This window comes from Pituophis catenifer, unplaced genomic scaffold, assembly GCF_029215685.1.
Source record: "Pituophis catenifer annectens isolate HBS135680 unplaced genomic scaffold, rPitCat1.0.hap2 SCAF_2, whole genome shotgun sequence".
NCBI classification, from domain to species: Eukaryota; Metazoa; Chordata; class Lepidosauria; order Squamata; family Colubridae; genus Pituophis; species Pituophis catenifer.
Genome location: NW_027256882.1, coordinates 246,771,107 through 246,797,092, shown reverse-complemented (window position 1 = coordinate 246,797,092; position 25,986 = coordinate 246,771,107). Strand labels below are relative to the sequence as shown.

At 38.0% G+C, this 25,986-nt stretch overlaps 1 protein-coding gene across 1 annotated transcript in view; it reads left to right on the top strand.

The window, feature by feature from the left end:
• The first annotated feature begins 511 nt into the window (after positions 1–511).
• The window catches only part of CAMK4 (calcium/calmodulin dependent protein kinase IV), a 52,446-nt gene continuing 26,971 nt past the window's right edge, over positions 512–25,986 (top strand). Inside the window, exons 1-2 of the mRNA XM_070935729.1 lie at positions 512–741; positions 21,325–21,403. Of these exons, the coding sequence (XP_070791830.1) occupies positions 512–741; positions 21,325–21,403 (309 nt within the window). The remainder of the gene's footprint in view (positions 742–21,324; positions 21,404–25,986) is intronic.

Genomic DNA, 25,986 nt, shown 5'->3' with positions numbered 1-25,986 from the left:
CCCTCCCGCCTCCGATAGGAACTTGCCCTCGCCAGGTGCTTTCTGGAGTCTTTCCGCTCTCCGGGCTTCATCGCGACCGTTCCTGGCTTTAGAGGTGATTTCTCCGGGCCTTCCCTTAGTGGATGACTCCTCGGCTCGCCCCCCATCCCACTCCACCCTATACAGTAGCCGCCTGTGTGCGCAGGGCGCGTTTGGAAGAGACAAGGAAGCGCGTGCCCGGGCGCGCGCATCCGACCGAGAGCGCGCCCTCCCCTGCAGCCCGAGAGGTTTCCTCGCCGGCTGCTTCTGCCGCTGCGCCCGGCTAGAAGTTTGGCTGTCAGCTCGGCTTCCTCAGGCAGCCCGCGAGAGTTTCTTCCCCCTCCCGCTTCGCTCGTCAGCTCGAGAGCCGGAGGCGGGGGTGGGCGCGGAGAAGCCGCCGCTAGCCGCTTTGTCCTCTCGTTTCCTCGCAGCTTCTGAACAGCCGGCGAGTCCCGGCGGACCCCAACACCGCCGCTTGAACCGCCACCGCAGCATGCTCAAAGTCACCATGCCCTCCTCCTCGTCTTCGTCGGCTCCCTCTGCCTCCGCCACCCCCAGCGCCACTAGCACTCTCGCCTCTGCCCCTCTCCCTGCCCCTGCCCCTACCCCGGGCCGGGTCGCCACCCCCGCCGCTGCCGGCTCTGCCAGCCCGGATTTTTGGATCGACGGCTCCAATAGGGACACCCTCACGGATTATTACGACCTCGAGTCAGAGCTGGGACGGTAAGGAGGCGAGGGGGGTTTGTGGGGCGCTGCGAACAAGGGAAGGAGGGGGGGGGATCGAGGGTAGGCGCGGGTGGAAGAAGACCCCCCCCTTCTCCCACGCAAGCCCCGTTCTCTTTTGGGGAGGGGGCTGAGCAAGCTCCTGGGATGCAGGGCGGGAGGCTGTCTGGGGTTGCCGTGATCGTTGGACTCGGTGGCGCTGGCCAGTCTTGGGTCTGCTGTGGCGGAGGGTGTTTTTACGCAGAGCAGATGATGTGCCTAGACAAAACAGTGCGGCTGACCGATCCCCGTGTTCCCCGTGCAGGAGAGAGAGAGAAAGAGGCCGCTGGTGCAAGGAGACTGCCCCATTAGGGGCAATGCAGGTTGGGGGTACCCTCGCCTCGAAGAGTGCAGGGGAGCGTGGGCGGGGGAGCCCTGGCCGAGGCGTAGAGCGCGCCGTTCCACAGGAGACGACGCCTGCACATTCCTAGACAGCAGTGGAAGCGGGGTGGCGCGAATTCTAGTTTTGCTTGGAACAGCCGTCTCCAACCGGGCGCTCTCCGGATCTGCTGAGGCTGGGATTTCCAGGGTTTCCCAAAGAGCATTGCCAAAAGCGGTAATATGGAGGTGGCGGGGGGGGGGGGAAGGGATGTGCAATTTTAATCCAATTAAAGGTCAGAAGGTGGGGAAGGAAAGAAAGAAAGAAAGATGAGGTGGGTGTGCAGCTGTTTGTAGAGGGAAGAGGATGCAATTGTAGGGCAACTGAGCAAACCTTTCAGACTAAGAGGGATACTCTGCCTTTGGCTTAAAAGAGATGCAGGTCGGAGGAAAGGCTGCAGGGAAGGCTGTAAGAGTCTTATGAGCATCACTGTCCAAAAGGGGATGGCTCAGTGATATCTTGTTTGGATTTGCTGGCACTGGAGAACTTGCCTGATTTGCACAGCAATTCAGACTTGGTTAAATATCCTGGGTTGGTTCCTTTACAGTTCTCTCCAGTGCTGCTGCTGGAGATCCTTCCTTTCATTCCCCCCCACCCCAAAACAGCGTGGGAAGAAAGCAAAAGGAGCTGAAAATGCTTCAGTTATTCTTCCCCATTTGATGTTGCCCCTTTCTTTATATAAGTGGGCGGTAATACTGAAAGGTGCACCATCTGTACTTGTCTAATAGGAAGTGAAAATCTGCATGTTGTTTTTAAAATACAGGTACATACAGATTAGGGTAATCAACATTATTTCATCCAGTTAAACTTACTGTTTTATAAGCCAGACAACACTGAAAACTCAACCTAAGTGCAAACATATTGTTGTAGTTCTGCTAATAGTTGTTAGGAACAAGGAGATAATCACTTAAGACAATAGGATGCAAGAATAATATGAGGCCCCCACCCCTTCAGATAAATGAACAGCCTAACACTAATTATCTAGGAAGAGGTTGAGCGTCCAGCCTCATCATCTGAAATGTAAAGAAATGTTTTCCAAATACCATCTCAAGATCTTCATGACTTAGCAGTAACAGCTGTTGAATACTTACGGTTTGAGAAAATATTTTCATGCATGTTAACAGGGTAATTTTGAACATTTTGTGTTCCTAAGGCTTTTCCGATCAAAGTCTAATCAGATAAAGGTGTAAAGCTGGAAACCAGATGGCTTTATTCACACATTCATGTTCCTAATAATGAGTATTATTTGCTTTAAATTGAAACTTCAATAATGTTATTGTAAAAATGAGGCATATTGAATTCTATTATCTTTAAAACTTAATTTTCCAAAGACTACATTATTACTCAAGTGTGGAAAAACCACAAAAGCAATAGTATTTGACTTAGCGGGAAGAAACAATGAAAGAGCAAGCATTAAATAATAGTGTAATAACAATTATAAAAGTTAGGAGGAATTTCAGTCAGAGTGTGATCCACCTATAACAGGGATGTCAAATTTGATTTTATTGAGGGCTGCATCAGGGTTGTGTTTGACCTCAGGTGGGCAGAGTGGGCATGGCCAGTGCGATGACACTCATGTTGGGGGCACCTGTGGTGGCCCGAGCGCTCTGCCAGCAAAAACGGGCTCCCGAGCTCCATTTTCAGCTGCAACAGGTTCCTTCAACCCTCTGCCAGTGAAAACAGAGCTTGGGAGGGCCACACGTGGCCCTCCCGAGCTCCGTTTTTGCTGAGAGAGGCACTATGGGCCGATCCTTTGCTGTTTCCAGGGTAGCCCTGCGGGCCAGATCTAAACACTCCATGGGCCAGATTCGGCCCAAGGGCCTTGAGTTTGACACCCCTGATCTATAATATATGCTACCAGGTGTGCAAAAATAAAGAAGCGAGAATGGTGATGAATACTCAAAGAAAAATAAAGTATCATGTGACAATATGTTCTATAAAATCTTGAAGATCTATAATATATGGTTGATAATAAAATCTAAGACAAAATTATTTATAGTGCTCAGAGTAGTTTTAGAAGACAAAATAAGAAAATATAGGGTTAAATGATAAGAAAGCAGGTTTGCAGTATACATCAGGAAGGATGTATTAGCAGTAAGCACTATTCAATAATGGAACAGCCTGCTTGGGGCCAAATGAATTCTTTTCAATTAAACAGACTGATTGCCCTTCAGATATCTGAAGCCAGCTATCATGTCTCCTCACAGTCTTTTCTTCTGTACCCAACTTCTCAAACTTCATCATTTTTTCCTCCCAGCTTCTTTGTCATCTTATTTCTTTTCTCTTTTGGATATGCTCCAGTTTGTCAATATTCTTCCTAAGATGTGGTGCCCAAAACTGAACACAATAATCTAGTTATGGTCTGACTGTCTAGAATAGAGAGGAATGATTAATTATTTGGGTCATGACATTATACTTTTATGCAGCCTAAGACTGCATTTTCTTTTTTTTACAGCTGTATTATACTGTTGGCTCAAGTTCAGCTTGTGATCCACCAAAGTACTCATTATGTACTCATTATGATCTTCTTATCCTTTATTCATGCCTTAGATGTTTCCTGTCCAAATGTAAGATGCTGCATTATTCCCTTTTAAAATTCTTATTTCTGGTTTTTACCAGCCTATTAAAATTCTCCTAAATATTGATATTGTCTTGTTTGATGCCCTCTCCTCTTTTCATGTCATCAGTAGACTGGATAATCATATTTTTAATCCATTTGCAATTCAAGAAAATACATTATATATATTTTGAACAGCACAGAGACTAAAACTGAAGCTTATAGTACATATACTATAGTAGTGCTTCCTTTCAGCTTGACAAGAATCAGTTTTGTATACTTACAGAATATAATTGGTTTACCAATTCTATCCCACAAATGGTAACAAGGCCTAGCCCTAGCCTATATTTTGCCACCTTTTTACTAGTTAAATAATGAAAGGAATGTGATATATTTAGGCAAAAATAAATTCTATTGGTATTTGTAATGCTGCAAAATTAGAAATAATTCAAGAAAAAATAAACAATAGCTTAAATGATATATAACAAATTAGATGTGTTTTAAAAATAAATTCTACTTGCATTTTAGTGATGGGAAAACTGAAAATAATTTAAAGCAAGGAAACAATATCTTAAACAACACTTTTTTAAATTGCTGTTGTAAACCACCCAGGGTCACTTAGATAAGCAATATAGAAATTTCATAAATAGGTAAATAAATTGGTTATACTTTACATTTTACTGAAGATTTAATACCGGCTGAATAGGGCTGATGGCTTCTTTTTCCCTATTAGTAAAGGTTATTGGTGTGCTGTGATTTTTAACTTTGAGGACAAGAACTGTTTCTAACTCATTGTTACAGTAGCATAGAAATGTTTTAAACATTAAAGCTTTTTGAAACATATCTAAAGTTATCAGAGGATAAAGTTTGCAAAGGATTACTTACAAAATAGTTGGCCTGTTCCCCATTTAACAATTTATTTGCTAACTTCGCGTAATATAGGTCACCATTGTAACAAATGTGAAGTGACTTCTATTTGAGTAAGTTGAAGAACTATTCTGATACATTCATATTTCTAGACAAGAAACATCCTGCTTGATCTTACCAATTCAAAGTAAAAGTAAAATTTGATGAATGAGATTAGTAAATTCTGTAATTTAATGTTTTATATGATCTCATCATTTAATTGTATATATTTATAGAGTTATATTAATATTTAAAGAACCCTGAGTTCTGGGAATGGCAGTAAAGAAACAACAGTATGCTGTATTCATATATTTTATCAGCTACTCTAGAATGGCATTATTTCTTGCTTTGTCTTTTTGGAAAAATGTTATAATAATACTTTCCAACTGTTGCAAGTCTATCATAAGTTCTAATTTATTTTTATTTTGAGTTTCTCCTCCAGTCATTCATATAACTTATCAAAGCATAGATTTACGTCAGACCATTCTTTTGTAGCATAGCTGGGAATCCTAGAATAATAGGCCCAGCGGTTTTGGAAGATACAAGATTATGGATGGCTATACTAGAGTTTAATGTAAAGATAAAATCTACATTAACTTCTTCTAAATTCCCTTTTATATGACATAGCCAGGTATCTTTTACTGCTAGTTTTTCAAATGAAATTTGTAAGGTGAGCATACTTTCATGGTTAAACTCTTTTCACTGGACAGAACCATCTATTTGTACAATTTGCTACATAAGTGAGATAGGGTACCACAATAATTCAAACAAGAATCAGTAATACCCTTAAAAAAAAGGATATATCTCTATGGTTCACAAAATATGGTCTGGGGATTCCTGGAGCCTTGAGGCCCTTACAGGCAGTCTGCGAAGTTAAAGAAATACTTTAGAATGGCTCAGTTTTAATTTCTAATACTGGTATAGTAAATATCAATAGATAAAACCTACATGAAGCAAAGCTCTGAAGAGTTTTAATCATTTTTAAGAATGTAATATCCATGTGATATAAATATCAATTATTGTTGAAATCCTTCCTTTGGAGCACCGGTCTCCAAACTTGGCAACTTTAAGACTTGTGGACTTCAATTTCTAGAATTCCTCAGCCATACATTGTGTTTATTATTCCAAGAGTTAAGGGAACTTTGGCAACATTTACACAATTGTCCAAGTTTTTCAACTTAATACTTTAAATGGGTTGCATCTCACCTCTAGAAGACACCAGTTTGGGAAAGGTTTTTTACTAATCTTATTTCTCTCAGCAGTGAGTCTCTAATAACTGTGGTGTTGTTTTGTTTTGTTTTGCTTTTTGCAAATAGAGTGTGATGTTCTTCTGGCATCAAAAAAATGCCTATCCATATGTTAGGAAGGGAGCAGACTCAAATGTATTGTTACTGGTTATCTTTAATAAACTATTTTGGAAGTATTGATATAATTAACACATGCAGGTAAGACTATGAATAATACTTAACTAGTTTATACAGTAGAACTTACCTTCCATATTATGCCTTGTGCTATTTTATTTAGTTCAGTACAGAGACCAATTTTTATCTTCAATAACTTGGAGATAATGGGAACCGTTCAAATGATACATCTTTGGTCAAATTAATATTTGACCAAATATTTACTTGAAACAGACTTAGATAAATGCTTTTGAGATGGAGAGCTGTCTATATGCAGTGGTTTCCCCCCACCCTCACAGTTATAGTAATTTGACTCTTGGTTGTATAATTTACAAATTACATTAAGATGAACTAAATTGAAGAGGCTAATTTACAGGTATGTATTTTGTAAAATAAGCCAATAGAAAATATTTGGTATCCTAGTTACACTCAGTTTATGGTCATAATAATATTAACGTAATGATCTTTTGCTTATGTGTTAAAATGCTTTAAAAAGTATGAGGCACACTAAGATATCAATCACCCTTCTTTGTGGAGAAAATCTTAGGAATGGTTTATATTTTCCAAAGTCAAAAATCTTCCATTGCAAGCACTATGTGTTCAGAAAGCTTTTAGCTTAAACTCCTCCCCCCAAAGCACCTAATTGCAGGTATTCAAAATAATTAGTTATCAATGCCTCTTTGTAGATTAATCCACTTCTAGTGCTATAATCCAAGTAATGACCTAATGCCACTTCAGTTGTACTTCATTATGCTCCAATACACTTTGGCTGTGTTCAGTTCTCTGTGTTGTAATTTTTCTTTGCTCTGTTACTTTGCACCCGGCAACAATATGCGTGTCATAAAGCTATGCTATATTGTTTCATGTTGGCTTACAATTGGCAGATTCTAAGTCATAAGGAGTATGGACAGATTCAAGTCTTGAATCGAATTACACAGGAAATATTTGGAGAAGGAAGAAATTGGCTTATTATAGAGCAATTTAATAATAATGATCAAAGAGCAGCTAAGCACTTTGTTTAATATCTACCCAGAGAAGTCAAGAAGCAATAAAATTGGCAGAAGCATTACTCAAAGGTATGTTGGAGTTGAGATCTGATGTATTTTCTTGCAGTGGAAATAGATGGTTGTTCAGGAATTGGGGCTGCTGGAGTGATTTGAAAGAGGGAGCTTTATCAGTCAATATTTGAAGAGAACTGGAGCCTTAATGGAAAAGTAGGAATCAAGTTGACTGTGATGCTTTCTCTGATTTTATTAGCCTTGTTGTTAAACACAACTAAATGTCACTGGATACTTTTAGAAATATACTCATGATATCATAATGGAAATATTCAAATTTTAAAGAAACCTGTTGTATGAAAGAGTTCTCTTTTCTTTATGGAAGCTACTAATGTTGTTAGAAAGGTATTTTCACAGAACTAATTGAAGTATCACTCAACAAAGCCAAGCACCTAGAACATTTTTTGAAAAACACCATTTATGTGGCGATATTTGTATTTATCAGAAATGGTGTGTCTCTAGCCTTTAGGCTTCCCAGATACTGCAAGCTTTTTCCCATATCCTCTTTCCACCAGTCTAGTGTCCCCAACTATTATAATAACAGTATAACACATGGGTGTCAAATTCGTGGTGTCACGTGATGTTTCATGATGTTTTTCCCATTCGCGGAGCTGGGGTGGGTGCAGCCTGTGCGTGACACATCTGGCCCGTGGGCTGCCAGCTTGACACCCCTGGTATAACAGATTTGGAAGGAACCTTGGAAGACTTCTAGTCTAACCCTCTGCTTAAGAAGGAGACCCTATACCATTCTTGATAAATGGTTGTCCATTTTCTTCTTTAAAAAAAATGGAGCACCCACATCTTTCATTAGCAACTATAGGAAAAAAAGAGCTATTCTTCCCACACATGTAAATTTTAAAAAGCCTGATTTTAATGTGTGCAGTTTAGGAATAGGTTTTACTATTCAGGAAGGGTAATCCTTTCTCCTCCATTAAGAACTCATCAAAAGAAATCTTCCACTGCTGCATTTCAACTTTTAAAAGGCTTAGTTGTAACACAAAGAGAATTCTTTGACAGGGCTTATTTTCTGGAGTATTGGTATCTCCTTCCAAATTGCCATGAACCTCTGTTGGGAGCAGTGGAAGTTCTCTAAAATCTAAATTGCTGTGAGGAGCAGGGAGTGAGTGAAACTATGAATATGAATGTGTGTGAAGAAGAGAGAGAGAAGAATGGATTTGTGTTAGATAAAGGAGAGTCTGAAGTCTTGGGAAAGCACTTTGGAACTGCTTTGCTGCAGTGAGGCAGTTCTATCTATTTGGGCCAAGACCTCTCCTGTTTTTATATGTGACATGTCCACCATGAATATCTTCCAACATGAATTCAGCCACAATTACTGTGAAGGGTCAAAATTAGATCAGGCTGAACTTGACTCTTGGTGACTTCATGGCCATGCCTGGGTTTCTGTAGTTTTCTTGGCAACAATAAGGGAAATATAGAATGGATTAATACTAATACATAGTTTCTCTAATGATATAGGAAATTCATAAAGGAATTCCTATTATCTTGTACTGTTGCATTAATGGAGAGAATAATGATCCATAAAAGGGAAGGATTCTCTGGATTTGTCAATCTTATTTCACAACTATAACAGAATAATCTGAATTCCATTCTGGCCATAAGGTTATGAGATGAAGTAAGATTCTAATTCAGCTAATTCCCCTCTTCACAGGTCAGATTTTGTGTGTGTGTGTGTGTGTGTATGTGTGTGGGTGTGACTGGCAATTCCCTGTTGATTTTTTTTCTTTGCCAGATACTCATTTACATGGTTCATTTCTGCAGAATTGGAGACTGGGAGATAAATAGTCAGCTTCCTTGCCATCCTAACAGGAGAAGTGGGGAGAGATGGTTCTTTTTCCACCAGATCTCCAGGTGCACACAACAGCTCAATACAACCTTCCAGGGAAAGAATTGGCCCCTCCTCACTTTCTTGCTATTTCTCTTATGGTTTGGCAAGGGGAAGGCTACTCTTTTCCACCCAGCTCTCTAATCAAATAGAGCAGCACCATGCTATTGAGGTCAGGGGTGGGCTTCAAAAATTTTAGCAAAGGGTTCTCTGCCCGGTTGCTGGGTGGCCATGGCCATTGTGGGCGTAGCCTAGTCAGCCTCCTGCACCATGGCGGGGGGGGGGGGCGTTTTTGCCATCCCCAGGCTGCGGAGGCTTTCCTCGAGCCTCCGTGAGGGCAAAAACAGCCTCCCCAGGCTCCGGAGGCCCTCTGGAGGCCAGAAACGGGCCCATTTCCAGCTTTCCCAAACTTCCGATAGGCCCATTTTTCACCCTCCCAGAGCCTCCACGCACACCCTGCACTTACCTGCATCCAAAACAGGCGTCATGGGGAGGGGGAGGGCAGGCCCAGCCAGGAATGGGATTTGTGGTTCTCCGAACTGCACAGAATCTTAGCTAGAGGTTCTCCCGAACCCCTGTGAACCCCCAGCAACCCACCACTGATTGAGGTCTTGGCAAATAAAGCCTGGCTTGATTAATCAAACTCTCCTCTCACCAAAAAGACAATGGTCCTAGGGAAGACCACAGTCACAGATAACAATATCAGTCATATTGATGAAGAATTCTAGATTGCTTGTACAGCAAGATATCTTTTGGGAGAAGAAGGGAAACAACTTTAATACTAGAATAGTGAACGGTGAAAGCTGGCTTCATACGGTAGTAGGCTTGTGTGAAGACAAAGGGAACTTAATTAGAATATTTACTCTATTCCACACAACTCTCCTTGTATCAGAATGAATGCAATGAGGTTGCATTTCTGGCCACCTAAATTTTGTCACTCTCTGAGAGAATAGAATGTTTACCTTCTACCATCTTTTCAGGCATTTTCTAGTCATTGTGAAAACTGATCAAAGAGTTCCCATGCAAATGTATTGCTTGGCTGTTGATATTTTTTAGTAGAGAACAAGACTCTGATCCATTACAGTGCAAAGAATCCTAATACAATTATAAATTGATGAAATGATAGTTGTTCTGTATGCATACAGAAGCAGTATATTCCTAGGAAGCAGAGCATAATTAACAGCCTGGTATATCTGGACTCACACATCATGCTAAGCTTGATCTTTTAAAAAACATACATACAACAACAGACAAACCATAGGGTTCACACACTATAGATCATGTGTTATCAGAATCGTTGAGTTCAGATTTCACATTAACTCAAAACCAAATAAATCATATTATTAGCACAATCTGAAAAAAAAACCCCATTATTAGCATAATATGTGAACCCAGCCACTATGTCCATTGATCACTTTGCTTGATGAAAAATTTAAAATTTCACGTTTTCTTTCAAGCCAGATGGAGAATAGCAGGCTTAATGCAGGTATTGTATGGTTACCTAGAAAAATAATATGATCTACCCCTTCCCAGTTAAACTAGAATTCCAGGTTTAGAATCTGTTTTATCATTTCAGTACTGATATGTTGCAAAAATCCAGATGCCCAATACTACGCAGACAGCAGCAATGACCCTAATTCTTTGCTGCCTTATAACATGTTTCCCCGAAAATAAGACCCCGTCTTATATTTTTTTGAACCCTGAAATAAGCGCTTGACCTTATTTTCGGGGAGGTCTTATTATTTTGGAGCGCGTGGAGCAAGACGGGGCTCCTCTTGCTGTCTTACCTGATTTCCAGCTCTGTCTCCCTAACCCTAACCAGAGGAAATGGCAGGGACTGGCTGCGCATGTGGTTAAATATTTTTGGGGAGGGCTCATTTTTGGGGAGGACTCATTTTCAGGGGGGGCTTATTTTAGCGCATGCGCTCAAAAGTCCAATTGAGCTTATTATCCAGGGAGGTCTTATTTTCAGGGAAACAGGGTAGTGGTTTTCTCGTTGTGGTGAAACCAAAGTGTTCTACAAAGGTATAATTCTGGCACCATGGCTAGAAGGATTCTAACTTTTTTTTCCTGTAGAAAAAGATGCTGTAGCTTTCTTTCCCTGTTCTGGCTGTGCCTTGCTCCATAAAGTACAGATATCTGTGAATTCCAACTATCACTCTCAACAAATCACCACCTGCCCCAGATTTTTGTCAGTTTCTTTCAAATCTTACTTACTCCTTTCAAATCTTACTTACTCCTTTCTCTTTTATCTTGGGAATCTCAGGAACAGCCAACAAGTTAATGGCCTGTATCATACTCTTTGGGGATTCTTCAATGTAATTTTCCGATGACAGTGAGCATATAAATATTTTTATAAGGCAAAACTCTGGAGCTTTCCCAGCGAGCAGTCTGTCTTTGTGAATTGGTTACGGTTTTTAAACATTGAAAACTGAAGAGGTATCATTGGTGTTAGTATTAGATTTTGTAATATTTGAAAAATGGTGGTTCCAAATAAATCTTACTGATTGCTTCATTTATGGACTTGTTTGCCTGTAGCTGTACATTGAAGAATGCTAAACTAGGAAAATTAAGACACTAACACAAAAGCATAAAAGGTACAAGGCAAAATATAATTAAAATACATATGTAAAAGTACAGATTACAGTAAAACAACTGTATTCAATGTGTGTGTGCATATTCACATGTACATGTTGTTGATATGTCTATGGCTTAGTATGCACAAAGTATCCTCCAAAGCCAGGCTGAATTATATGTAATAACACATACATACATTCATACATATTCATCTGTCGAATTCTGTACAATTCACAGAGAAGGTCTAGACAAAGTCCCTGCAGTTTCCTTGACAAGGTTTTTCAGAAGTGGTTTGCCATTGCCTCCTTCCTAGGGCTGAGAGAATGTGATTGGTCACCCAACTCGCTTTGTACCTAAGGTGATATTATAACACATGATTTCTAGTTTGATACCTTAAGTACTACTTCCTTTCAACAGTTCCAAGAAGGCTCCACATCCATACGCACTCATCAGGTGACTGAGGAAACAGATAAACTTCCAAGTGGCCTCAATGACACTCTAAAAGAATGCAAATGACCAACTGTCTGCAAGGAGTATAAATTCTTCCATTTCCCACCATCCAGTCAGAGCTGAAGAAGCTTCTTGGATGAGAAGTGAAATGTCTTCAAAGAAAAAAGAAAACAAGCTCTTGAAAAAAGCACCTTTGGGAGAACCATGATCTGCATGATTGAGAATCTCCATGGACTTTAAGTACTACACAAAATTGGCGCTCTATTCTGTTAGAAGAAACATAAAAGTTATGTTGAGCATCATGGAACTGAGTGCTTAAGAGGTTTGTAGGGTGAAATAGACAGAATCAAAAATGATTCTATCATTCTAGAGCTCACAGTCTCTCTGGTCTCGAGCTTGATGGTCTCTATATATTGACAGCATATTTGTCTGTATTTGTATATTGTTTGTTGCTATAATGCTGCTACCTAAAAAAAATTGTGGTTTATGTAACTAATTTATCACATAATATAGTATTAGAAAATCTGTATGGGATCTCATCCATTTGATTTAGAAACTTTTGAGTTCAGTTGAACTTGATCTCAGGATCCTATGTTAAAAATTTATCAGAATAAACTCTTAGCTATTGAAAATATATATTAAAAATTATTAACAATGTTCAAAAGATGTGCTTCAGAAGGTATGGGGCATGTTCAAATACTTCTTGTCAAAGAAATACCTGTGGTTTTTTTACAGACTTGGAGAAACAGCCACAAAACTAATATAGCAATAGCACTTAGACTTATATACCGCTTCACAGTGCTTCTCTAAGCAGTTTACAGAGTCAACATACAGTATTGCCACCAACAATCTAAGTCCTCATTTTATCAACCTTGGAAGGATGGAAGGCTGAGTCAATCTTGAGCTGGTGAGAACCTAATTGCAAGTGTGAGCAGTGAGTTAGCTTGCAGTACCACATTCTAACCACTGCACTAGCATGGCTCTTACCTCATACCTCAAAAAGATATGGCTGCTTTATTAATTTGAAAAGAGACACACCACAAAATTCACCTTTTAACAATTTGCAAAGCATTGTTTTTCACTTATTTTGAACCTTATTTTGCAATGTCAGAAGACAAAAACAATTATATTTCTCTACTGGATCCATTGTCTGCATTTTGCTGTATCATAGCCATGGTACTATTAATTGAAAAGAAATGTCTTGATCTAAAATGTACTTCTGGTATTGTGAAAGATGGAAAACTAGGCATCAAATATGACTAGTCTTACTAATTAATGAGATGTATACATGGTTTCAAATATTGAACCATTCTTTGGATGAAATTCACTTTTAAGTGTAATACTTGAGGACATTGACCCCATTACACACACACCCAGACCTTACTTCTGTAGTTGAACATCTGTTTTCTGCAGATATGAAAACCGTGTCTATGTCTACAACTAATATTCAAGGAAGGAGGACCAGTATTATATACTGTAGCTTTTTTACATTAACCAAAATTTTAATATTTGGAAACCAGTTGGGGAAAAAAGCAGAAATATATATTCATAATTTGGATACAGATTCATAAAATATTATATGTTTTCTGACAGTTTAATGTCATAAACACTAAAAAGCTCACAACTTTTGAAGAACATATGCAAATTACTACATCACAAATTTAGGAACGACCTTCAAACATCTGCCAGATAATTTTAGACGTAACTGCAAACCTCTCCAGGATGATTTAAAATAGTATGGGAAAAAGATTTAGAAGTAGAAATTAAGGAGAGGGTGAGAATGAACAAAAAGAGGCCATTACAATCTGTTTCAGTTAAGGGAAAATTCAAATAATCTAATGTTTCACTCATATCTGACATACAAGCACATATTCTAAAGAAATAGGATTTTAAGAAATCATTTATTACAAAGGATTATTATATAGATTTAGTTAATATTTTAAGAAAAAAAATTAAGCTTTTTAAAATAATCTATCAACCATAGTTCTCACCAAATACTTATAGAATGTGAAAAGAAAGACATCTCCATTAATATTTAATACCAAAAATGTTACCATAAATAATTTTGGCAGAAAAATTCACCGTCGGTTATAGTTTTTGAAAATTCAGATAAATTGTTTTGTCAACTATTCATTGGAAGAGAGCCCCATTGCCTTATGAATCATGGAAAATGCATAAACAGTGAAATAGATTAGATTAGATTAGATTAGATTAGATTAGATTAGATTAGATTAGATTAGAGACGAGACGAGACGAGACGAGACTAGACTAGACTAGACTAGACTAGACTAGACTAGACTAGACTAGACTAGACTAGACTAGACTAGACTAGACTAGACTAACAGGTTTGTTTGTTTAATTGACACATTTATATAGCCTCCCATCTCACTAACGATGATTATGATGGTATACAAACGACAACTACCGGTAATAAAAACTTTAACAAATAAATAAGAACAAGATAAAATAATAAAGAGCCTTGATAGTACAGTGGTCTACGCACCCTGTTATTAATACAGCTGCCTGCAATTTACTGCTGGTTCGAATCTTTCCAAGGCTCAAGGTTGACTCAGCCTTCCATCCTTTCTAAAGTAGGTGAAATGAGGACCCAGTTTGTGGGGGCAATAAGCTGACTTTGTATAAATATACAAAAGTATGAAGGCTATTGCTTAATGCATTGTAAGCCACCCTGAGCCTCCGGAGAAGGGCGGCATATAAATCAAATTTAAAAATAAAATAAAAATAAAAAAAAATAAAAACAAGATTGTGGGAGAATACACATTTAAAAACAGTACAGCAATCACACAGGCTCCCCATTGGATCCCAGGTTGATGAATGCATGAAATAATTTCCATTTAATCTGCTTCCAGCTTTGAAATCTATATAAGCAAGAAATAAAAACAAGTTCTTCATTGTATCTATAATTCTAAGGATTTTTTTTTTCCTTTTTAAAAAATGTAATAGTGCTGTTTCTACCTAAATTTGTAGAAATTGTTCCACAAATTTTATCTCTTTGGTTTTTAAAAAGACTGCTTGAGAGAAGATGGAAAACCCAAAAGGAAAATATGGAAAATAGATACTGAATAGCAGCAACATGTGGTTGAGCCATAAGAAGTCGATTAACAAAGCATTGAAATTCACATTATGTGCCTGGAGTGAATCTAGTATTTCTGTTTGCCCTTGATAGAAATAGCTCATTTTATTAATCTAAGGGAGGGCTTTTATTAGTTTAGAACTTTCATGCACACAAATCTTTTTACAAAGAGAGACACCTTTTTTTTGTTGTTGTTTCTTTTTTCTGAGATGAAAAAATCATTTAGTGGAATTTCCTACTGACGCCCAAAGATCTGAAGACAGACAATAAGATATATAAGTCAGTGTAACTATAAGGGTGTGCTAAAGAAAGCAGATCAGTTATTAAAAATAATTGAGTGGAGGTGGTCTTTGAGAAGGTGGGTAACAGTAAAGGTTTAGAAAAGATTCACAGTTTACTTGTCATTCAAATCATCTTACCTCTGCTAAACTTAGAAACATGGCCCTAAAATCTGTTGATAGATGTTCCCACACCTTTCTTTTAATAAAAATGGTTAAATAAAGGGTCTGGCCTTCTAAAACTTCTTATATTTGAGGTAATTTTAAAAGATTTTTGTATTTCATTGCCAATACATATCTTGCAATCAAAGCCGTTCGACACTATTTGAATTTTATGGCAAGGAAGAAAGATCTGGAAGGAGAAAAAAGGGAAAGGATTCTCACTTCTCACTGGTCAAAAATCTTTGTGACATTAAAAAGCTGTGATTTAGATATGGCTGCCATCTGCTGAGAATGTTAATATCCTGTAGGTTTGGATTTCTGGAGATTGGGAATATCACACATGATATTCACACACCACACGTAGGTACACACACCCATGTCCTGCATTTCACAGAATGCCAAGTAGCAGACCATCCTCTATCAAAGTCTTAAGATATTAAGAACTGAACCAATTCCCTATTTTACATTTTAATTTCCAACTGATTCCCATAATATTACCTGGCTCAGTTGCCCCAGTATTACGTACACAACCTGAAGCTATTGGTCACAGATCCTTGTCTGTGTTTTTTTTTTTTTTAGGCGCCTAGGTTTTGTTTTCTTTTAGTTTCTGCAAACTTGGACAATCCTGTAAGTTTGCTGAAATCACCACTTTAGTTTTGGGTCTTCCTGTTTTAATTTAAAATTGGTTCTATTTGTATTGAAATCACAGAAGCAAACACAATGGTGGGCATCTACTCTGCTTCTCTTGAGACCTGTATCTTTCTCTAAAGACCTAAACCACAGTATACCTGAATATAAAATCTCTCCTGCTTCTTTTGCCTCTGGAAAAGTTTATATTTATAAATTTATATTTATCTTCTTTGAGTAGTGAGCAGAGACTCTACTGATGTCTGTCTTGACTATCTCGTGAGTATAATACCAGTTTAATTAAGAGTTGCCTCCTGCTGCCTTTGTTGACCAGCGGAGTGTGAGCTGAACTTGGCAAACTCTGAGATGCAATCACATGATCACAAGGTGTTGGATAAACTGGCTGTAAGTCACCAAATATTCAGCTTGCAATCATGTGACTGAAGGACAGTGTGACATTTCATGACAGCTGGAAGTGTTTTACAGCCCCTTAAAGCACCCTTTCTGAGACTCCTCTTAAATTTGAATGATTGTTAAATGATAGTTCATAAATCAAGGACTACCTGTAATTAGAAGTAGTAATATTCATTTGTGTAGCACTCACAAAATGAGGCGCACAGAATCTTTGCATGTAAAAGTTCCATAATATCTATTTTTAAAACTACATCAAATGTGTCAGGGTAATGATTTAAGAACTGACCAGTTGCTACGATGATGTAATGCTGGGAATAAATCGGCAAGGTTTTTGAGCTGATATCATTTTAAGAGCCTGTAATAAGAAGAGGCCCTGTTGGGGGCATATCTCTCTGTGTGGGTGTGGGTGTGCTTCTGTGCTGTAATTGCTGATTGCTGTTTGTTTGAGGTCTGACTAAAGTATATGTATGTATATATTCCTTGTAGATAAAACCACTATTTAAATACAAACCTCTGTTTAGTGTATCTGCTCCTGGATTGTCTTACATAGTCACACTGTGCACACGCTGACAAAATGAATCAGATATTCACTGTGATTTTATGGTATTTGTGTTACAATTTTAAATATTGTTACCATCCTACAATCACCACAATATTATGAGTTTGAAATAACAGCCATTTCTGCAAAGCAGGAATGGCTAAAAATATTCTTTGTTTGCTGCCAGACCACTGCAAATGCATCTTCAACTTCTGTTTTCTTCCTCTGTGTTTGAAGTAGTGTTTTCTGGTTTCTGCCAGCTCAAGCTTTGCTGTCTGGTTTGCCTGCCACATTTTCCTTTCTTCTGGGCAACCCTCTGCTGTATTTGGCTGCTGCACACATTGGCAGGAACGCCCCCTCAGCCCTGCAATAGCATTGGGGGTGGGGGGATTCTTGCATTTTACCACATTTGGCTTCCTAATTTCTGCTGCAGTGACTGTTTCAATAGTTCCAATAGCATAATACTGTATATGATTACATTGCCTCATTTTTTTAAATCATTTCAGGAAAGAGTTTTATTTATCTATTTTCTTTTTTCTGTGAGAGCTTTTAAAGAATTGAGCAAACAAAACAGACATGGACCTTAATGTGAATAAGTTCATTGTTTTTTATTTACATTGTATATCCAAGTCAGGTTATTTTCTCTTTCTACTATGTGAGCAGCATTTAGTTCAGGGCGGTCAAATTACTGAGCTGCGGGCTGGATGTGTCACATGCTGGCCACACCCCCACCCAGTTTAGCGAAGGGAGGAAAGTCCCAATACATCACGTGACGATGCCATGAGTTTAACACTCCAGATCAGGGGTAAAATCCAGCAGGTTCTGACAGGTTCTGGAGAACCGATAGCGGAAATTTTGAGCAGTTTGGAGAATCGGTGGTGGAAATTCTGAGTAGTTTGGAGAACCAGCAAATACCACCTCTGGCTGGCCCCAGAGTGGGGTGGGAATGGAGATTTTGCCATATCCTTCTGCCAAGAGTGGGGAGGGAATGGGGATTTTGCAGTATCTTTCCCCTGGAGTGGGGTGGGAATGGAGATTTTGCAGTATTCTTCCCCTGCCATGCCCACCAAGCCACACCATATCCAGCAAGCCAGGCCCACAGAACTGGTAGTAAAAAAAATTGGATTTCACCACTGCCCCAGATCTAGTTAAACCATATGGCCATTCCCCCTTCTTTCTAGCTTCAGATAGGTGTGGAATGTAGTAAATTGGTGTGTATAAATGATATCTCTACAACTTGGGAATTAAGCCTTCTTACCTGAAATACTAATGTTTCTACTATGTAAGCATACCTTTTTAAGATATAAAATTATCTAGCTATCTCTATACTACTGAAAGTCCTGTATTTGTTTCTTTGTAGCCATCAAATTGGGCAAAATAGTGTATATAAATAGTGTATAATGTATATAAAATAGTGTAGGGCAACAGTTCTTGAATCAATGTATCTAAAATGGGCTTATTTATAGAATGTTTCCAAGATCCAGCATCCATGGCTCCTATGGGATTGAAACTTGACACACCTGTGGCCACTTCATGAAATGTCAGTCATTTCTGACCACACTTCTATTGTGTGGTGCAAGGGAAGATGGGAAGAACATGTCTCTGTCCTCTTTCCTGCTTCTCTCTGGCCCTTTGCCCAGTCAGCTGGTAGCAAGGCTGAATGGGTGAGCAATGAGTGGCTGCTTTGGATCCCAGGCCAAAATTTGAAAAAGGAGGTGGCTTGAATGCTGGCTGGTGGGGAGGGGGGGTTAAGAGTGGTGGGTTAGCAGTCTTTCTTCCTGGGATCATAGCGGGATGAGCAGGAATGCAGTTTTCTTTATGGTACATTGGTAAATGTAGTGGTAAGTCCTTTCAGTATTTTCTCACTTTTTAAAAGAAGCATATAGTACATGTTCAATAAATTCCACATAGATAAAGGAAAATGATGAGGAGTGCTTCCTTGGGAGAAGGCATAGCAGTCAGGAAATTGTTCAGTGTAAGGTCAAAGTAACCAGCATTCCAATCCAGACAGAATTTTCTTAACACTGTTTTGGTCCAGCTGGCATCAGCATGGAGTATTCGCACCTTCACGATGCAATGAAGAAGAGCATTTGTTTTATGATAAAAAGGAATGTGCTTGCACATTAAGTGTTTCACTTCTCATCCAAGAAGCTTCAGTTCTGAAGAAGTTTCTTGGATGAGAAACTAAATGTTTTCAAGGAAACAAAACCAAGGAAGCCCAGTTGCTTTTTGAAAAGCATCTTTGGGATGTCCTGCCTTAATTGGTTTCCTATCTCCTATATTTTACTTAAAAGATGTGTGTGTGTGACAGAGAGAGAGAGAGAGAGGGATTCATATACAGTCAAGCCATCCTTCTCTAGATGGCTACACCCTCTTCTGTATAATTTAAAATTCAAAAAATGCATAAAATAATAATATAGAAATGTTAATATAGACGTTTCAATAGAATTGTGTTCAACTTTAGAGTTAAAGGAAAAAAAGAGACTTTGCACCAGGCAGGAGTGCTTGGGTAGCAGCCGTCAGCAACTTCTTAAAGCAGCAATGTCTGTTCCTACTGTTGTGTGACTGCTCTCTGCAGTTACAGCACAATTGCAGGAAAAGAACCTATTTGGATTACGAAGTTGCTGACAGCTCCTCTACACACACCAATATGCCCTCTGAAGCATCCTTTCCCTTAAAGTCAAGAACCCTAATAGCATAATTAGCTGAGGTATATCCCATACAGCTAACTTCACTGTTAATTATTGGTATATTGTATGAAATTAATATCCAATTTATATGTGGCAGAAAGCGATTAAACCCAGACTTTATGGGGTTATATGTGTTATCATTTAGGCATAAACTAGCATTGAAATACAAGCAAGGATTTGTAAAACCATCTGACTAGTTCTAATTCTATCAGCTTTGTCCTATCAGATTCCCATATATTACTGAGAAGATTATTTTTGAACCTGGGAAGATTTTTTTTTTTTAAATTCAGTTTGGTGTGGTAAAGTACACTTCCCTAAATATTGAAGCTGTTTCAAATGTGGTATATTGTTATAACTAAAAGGGGAATTTCAGTTTTAGTTTAAAATAGTTTAACTTAGTTTAAACAAATGTAAAGTGATATTTTAAAGAATAAAATATACCTTAAAAATATAAAATGCTGAAGGACTACTTTTGAAGAATTTTTTTGGTATATCTTTGGGCTGAAATATACATAAAAATCTAGTAATGCCTCTTTTGAGCTTTTTTCCAGGAAGGACTGTAGATTTTTATGTTCCGTTTTCACTGGTAGATATCCCAAGGTAACTCTTATAATTGCAAAGTTTGCACCATTTATAAAACTTGCAGATTGTCGATAGCAAAACAGTGCAAATACATTTTTCACCTTGTACCCTTATTTTGAATGTTGTTTTCGAGGTTGTATTTGGTAGGTTATATTTAGCAAATCTTATTTAGTCTGTGTGACTGATCTGGAACAATAAAGAATTTGAATTTGTGTATCTTTGCTCCCATCTAGTGGTCTTCTGGATTTTACTAGCTCAAATTGGACAGGCTCAAAAATAAATTATATTGTTTTAATAAGACCAAAAAAAGAAAGGAGATGGGGAAAAATATAAAAACAGGCTGTGACTAAAAATAAATGAATTGAATCTGTTGTTTTTCTATTTCTTTGCTGAATAATCTGTTTAAAAGAGCTAACAGTGTTAAACAAGAAATATCTCCTTTAAAATCTCTTGAGAAAAGAATTGTATCTGTCAAAGACTGCCTTGATTAAGGAAGGATTAAGTAACTAAGGAATGGAGGGAAGAACAGCAGTTATTATAGGATGATTCTCAGTAGACATGTTTCACAATTTGTTGAATGGCCCGTGTTACTGACTCAATCATCTCTGCTGTGAAATCTTACTGATCATATTGTTTCTTTGAGATTTAGTGTATCTCATAACTTCTTTTAAAATATTAAATATTTTAATATGTTGCATTAAATATACTTTAATAATGGGATAGGCAAATTCCCATTTTCCTGTTTTTTGAAAATATGTAAATTTCTGATTAAGAAAAAAGTTGCATTCAGAAAAACACAATTTTTTATTCATTATTTGAGTCAAAGGTGAAAATACAAGAGCAGCACCGGGAGAAACACGATTTTTTTTCCCATTCAAGACTCCAAATGTTAGATTTTGAAGCAGGCATTGTTTTGAGGGAAATCTGTGCTTTCTCTGACAAATCTATTACCAACTAAATGATACATCTTTCTTTGTCTTTTCATTCAGGGGTGCTACATCTATTGTCTACAGGTGCAGGCAGAAAGGAACTCAAAAGCCTTTTGCTGTCAAAATCTTGAAGAAAACTGTAAGTGTAGCTGTTCCTATTCATGAGTTTTTTGTTGCTGAATTTTGCTTTTGAGCAGAGCTGCATCAGAATATAAATGTATTAATTTCTCATAGTCTCATCATGTAGAGCCTTACACTTCTTTTAATCCAAATTAATAAGGCATATGGGACTTTTTATGTTGAATTCAAAGCAAACTATTACTTAATAGGACATCTGCAGAAATGTTTGAAATCCACTATAGTTCAGCAGAACCAAATTTAGAATTTCAGAATGTTATGCTGAAATTCCCGGTACAACATACTCACACTGCCAATCTTCCTAATCATTGCACTCCCAATCTTCCTGGCAACTTTCCTGCCTTTTTTTAGTTGCCACTGCTGATGTCCTTTGTGCTCTCCCCCAAACAACTGGAATGACTGTATTTTTGATTTATGTACATTGCACAATAATCCTTGACTTATGCACAACAAATTGCTCAGCAACCATCAAAAGTTATGATAGAGTTACTTATGACCAAGTTTTGAACTTCCAACATCGTCCCCCTGTAGTCACATGACTGCCTTTTGGGCGCTCAGCAACTGATCCACATTTGTGGCTATTTAGAATAGAATAACAGAGTTAGAAGGGATCTTGGAGATCTTCTAATCCAACCCCTGCTTAGGCAGGAAACCTACACCACTTCAGACAAATGGTTATCCAACATCTTCTTAAAAACTTCCAGTGTTAGAGCACTCACAACTTCTGGAAGCAAGTTCTTTCACTGATTAATTGTTCTAACTATCAGGAAATTTCTCCTTAGTTCTAAGTTGCTTCTCTCCTTGATTAGTTTCTACCCATTGCTTCTTGTCCTACCCTCAGGACAAGGGTAGTTTGACCCTTTGGAGAATAGTTTGACTCCCTCTTCTTTGTGGCAGCCCCTGAGATATTGGAATACTGCTATCATGTCTCCCCTAGTCCTTCTTTTCATTAAACTAAACATACCCAGTTCCTGCAACCGTTCTTCATATGTTTTAGCCTCCAGTCCCCTAATCATCTTTGTTGCTCTTTTCTGCACTCTTTCTAGAGTCTCCATATCATTTTTACATTGTGGTGACCAAAACTGAATTTGCTGTGCATTGTGGTCACATGACCATAATTTACTATGGTTTTGACAGAAACAGATATTTACTTACAATTTCTGACAAAAAGCAGTCCGTAGCAAACAATGATGTCACTTAACAACTATAGCATCTGCTTAACAACTGCTGCAAAAAAAAAGGTCATAAAAATGGGTCTAGTCACATGGTGACTCTGTTGTCCCTCTCTCCCACACACACAAGTGTTAGAAGTCTTTATTAGGGGTCCCAAGCCTGAATTAGTATTCCCCAACAATTTCCTGTGCCAGGACCAGCCCATTCCTGATGAGTTCAACAGACTATTCAAAAGAAGCCAACACTAGTCCGCAAGGCAAAGCCACAGGTGAAGAGTCATGATCTGAACACACACAAGAGTCATGACAAGAACACACAGCAAAGAAATAGTCACATTATTCCCAGCACTGTTTCTCTCCCCTTGCTCAGCTAAATAACTGCTTCCTGGGACAGCTCATCAAGAGGGGGTGAGGCTGCTCCTCGCAAGTAGCCTAGCTGACCTTTGTTGTGCCTGCCTCCTCTCAGCCCTAGGTGCTCTCAGATCTGGAGAAGGAGGCGGCAGTTCTTCATCTCCACTGACAAGGTGCAGCTGTGTGCCCTCTCCACCTGAAGTCTCTGGGCTTCCCAGCTGCAGCTGTGCCCAGCCAGCTTCTCATCCAGTCACTGCACTGTGCTCGGCCCCTCCACTCCTTGCTCGTAGCCCTTGGCTGCCTCTCTTCCTGACAAGCCTGGGACTGGCTCATCCTCCTCTCCTCATCTGGAGAGACATCTGGGGAAGCATTCAGGGGAGTCATCACAGCTATATGCTATATGACCATCACAACTTATGACCATAATTGCCTTGGTCAATTTTGATTGTAAGTCGAGGACTACCTGTATGAACAAACAGCTTTGTCTAAAGTATGAAACTTACTGTTATGTAAGAATTGTTCAATAGATCTACTCCAAAAAAGCAAAGTTTATGGGAGCCTTCCTTAAACTAACATTCTTCTGATTCTTTTATATTCCACTTCCAGGAGTCCCAGCCAACATAGGTGAACCTGTGCTGACCAGGTTTCTTGGAACTACAGATAGGATTATGTTGTAACAGCATTTAATTATGACTATATAGCTCTTATTAAATGTCTATTAAATTTAAGATTTCAATATATGATATTTGTTGCCCATGGGACCTAATCTCCCATTAAGTAGAAGGTATGTATTACTCTTCATTATGAAAAAAATCCACTACATGGTTTATAGCAATTTATGATACTGTTTTCCATTAGGGAAATTCAATTTTAGAATGACAATCAAAATGAAATCAAATATATCTACGGTAATTCAAAAGTGCCATAGATATTGATTGCAAAAAATTCCGTGCAATATCTTGCAGTGAATACCATTTATACTACTAAAAATCATGTAGCATAACATTAAAATTAGAGTACCTAAAAATTGAAGATTTTAATATTTGTAACATGGTATTCTGAAAACTGAGGAAGATGTGATAGTGACTTAGTGAAAACTACATTAAAGAGGGCTACTTCTGCTATACTGAATAGAGCTATGTAGCTTGTCTCTTATTCTCCCTCCTTTATTTGGAATTCCTAGTGGAAGAAAGGCGGATGGAGCTCTGACAATCATAGACTGAGAAGATCAGGGTATAAATCAATGTTTTTCAATCTTGGCAACTTTAACAATTTCATTGACTTCAACTCCCAGTATTCCCCAGCCAGTCATAATGGCATGGAATTTTGTGAGTTGAAGCCCATGGATCTTAAAATTACTATGGTTGAGGAACACTTGTATAAATGTTTTCCTTTCAATATTGTATCATTATGACATGAAACAAATCCTTTAATATTATCAATACTTTTATCTTTTTTGTCATTCAAAATCTACAAAATAAATTCTAAATTGATATCTGATTTTAGTAAGCAGTTGGATAAGGAAAATCCTGTTGAAAATTAATTCAAACAGGTGCTCTTTGTAAATTGAAATGCAAATCCAGGAATAAGAATGCAACCTGCACTAAATGAGGTTATGGTCATAGTTTGTGTTTATTCCTAGATTCAGCCAGGATTTGCGTATCTCAGCATCTAAGATTTGCACATCTCAGATTCTGCAGAGATGTAACCATTTCTAGAAATTTCTGTTAAGCCAGGATGATATATTCCTTTTGAATACGGCAATTATATTATTTGACAGCTTTTTGGAAACATTGAACAATTTCAACCAGTCCAATGCTATTACTAAAATGTTTCCCTCAGGGCAGCCATAGTGGGATGTAACTCCTTCATTATAGTATCATCACTGACTGGAGGACTTCTTATCAGCACAGTGCCCTAAATCCTACATAATTTAGGATCAGGTTTTTGAAATAATATATTTATTATTACACGTTTGCACACAATTAATGTCATTGAGAAGAAGCCTTCCTTCCTCCCTCCCTTCTTCCCTCCCTTCCAATTATTGTAGAAATTTTTGATTAAGAGATCTGACAGGTTTAAACCAGGCTTCAGAACTTCCTGATATAAATTGCTAGGCTAATTCTCTCTTGTTTTCTGTGTTCCTGCAAGCTGTCTCCTTCTGGCATGTAATTTGACTAGCTGTTGAGTGCATTGTAACTGAGTGTGTATTCTTTTTATTGATATGCTTTTAATGGTATTTTAAGTGTTTTAATTGTTAATCTATTTTATTTTATTTTTCTTACTATTAGCACCATATGTGTCATTTATGGTGAAAAGTAGGGTAATAATTTCAGTAAATAAACTAATAAATTTTATAAAAGTAAACTAAATATTACTGCATGGGAAAATTGCCGCATTTGTTTCCCTATAGACTCTAAAGAAGACATAAATAATAGATGTTTTATTCCAAATTTTACATTAGCATTTTATATCAATCTTTACTGTGAAACTTAGGAAGCAATTTTATATTATAGCCAAGAAACTAAATCAGATAAATTATGCAGTGATGGTACCCAGTCTGCTTGCTAATTAAAAAATAAACAAACAAAAAAACTTCTGCATCTAACTTAGTTGAAAAATTATGTGCAGACACAGAAATTACATTGATACCTCCTCAAATCAGACCTTAAGTCTGTTTCTCCTGCTTGGTTTCTTATGTATGCATTATAAGAAACTGAAAATTGGCTCAGTCCTCTTTCTTTGCTATTTAGCTTTTACAGTTTTTAAAAGTGTAATTTGAGGTTTCGTACACCTGTCCGCTCATTTTTAATACATGAAATAACCAAATTTTTAAAGGCGCAAAAAGTGTTTCAGGGACTTTTTTAGCATTTCTATAATAAAATAGTAATGCTGAATAGATTCTTGCAGTTATCTGTAACTAAGTTTAAAGTGGTAAATCCATATAAAACAAATTTTACACAATACAGCATAACAATGCCATTTATTCTAAGTGAGAACCTGAGCTCTTACTTAGTTCTTCTTACTTAGATCTGCATTCCAACTGATTCAGTGGGATTTA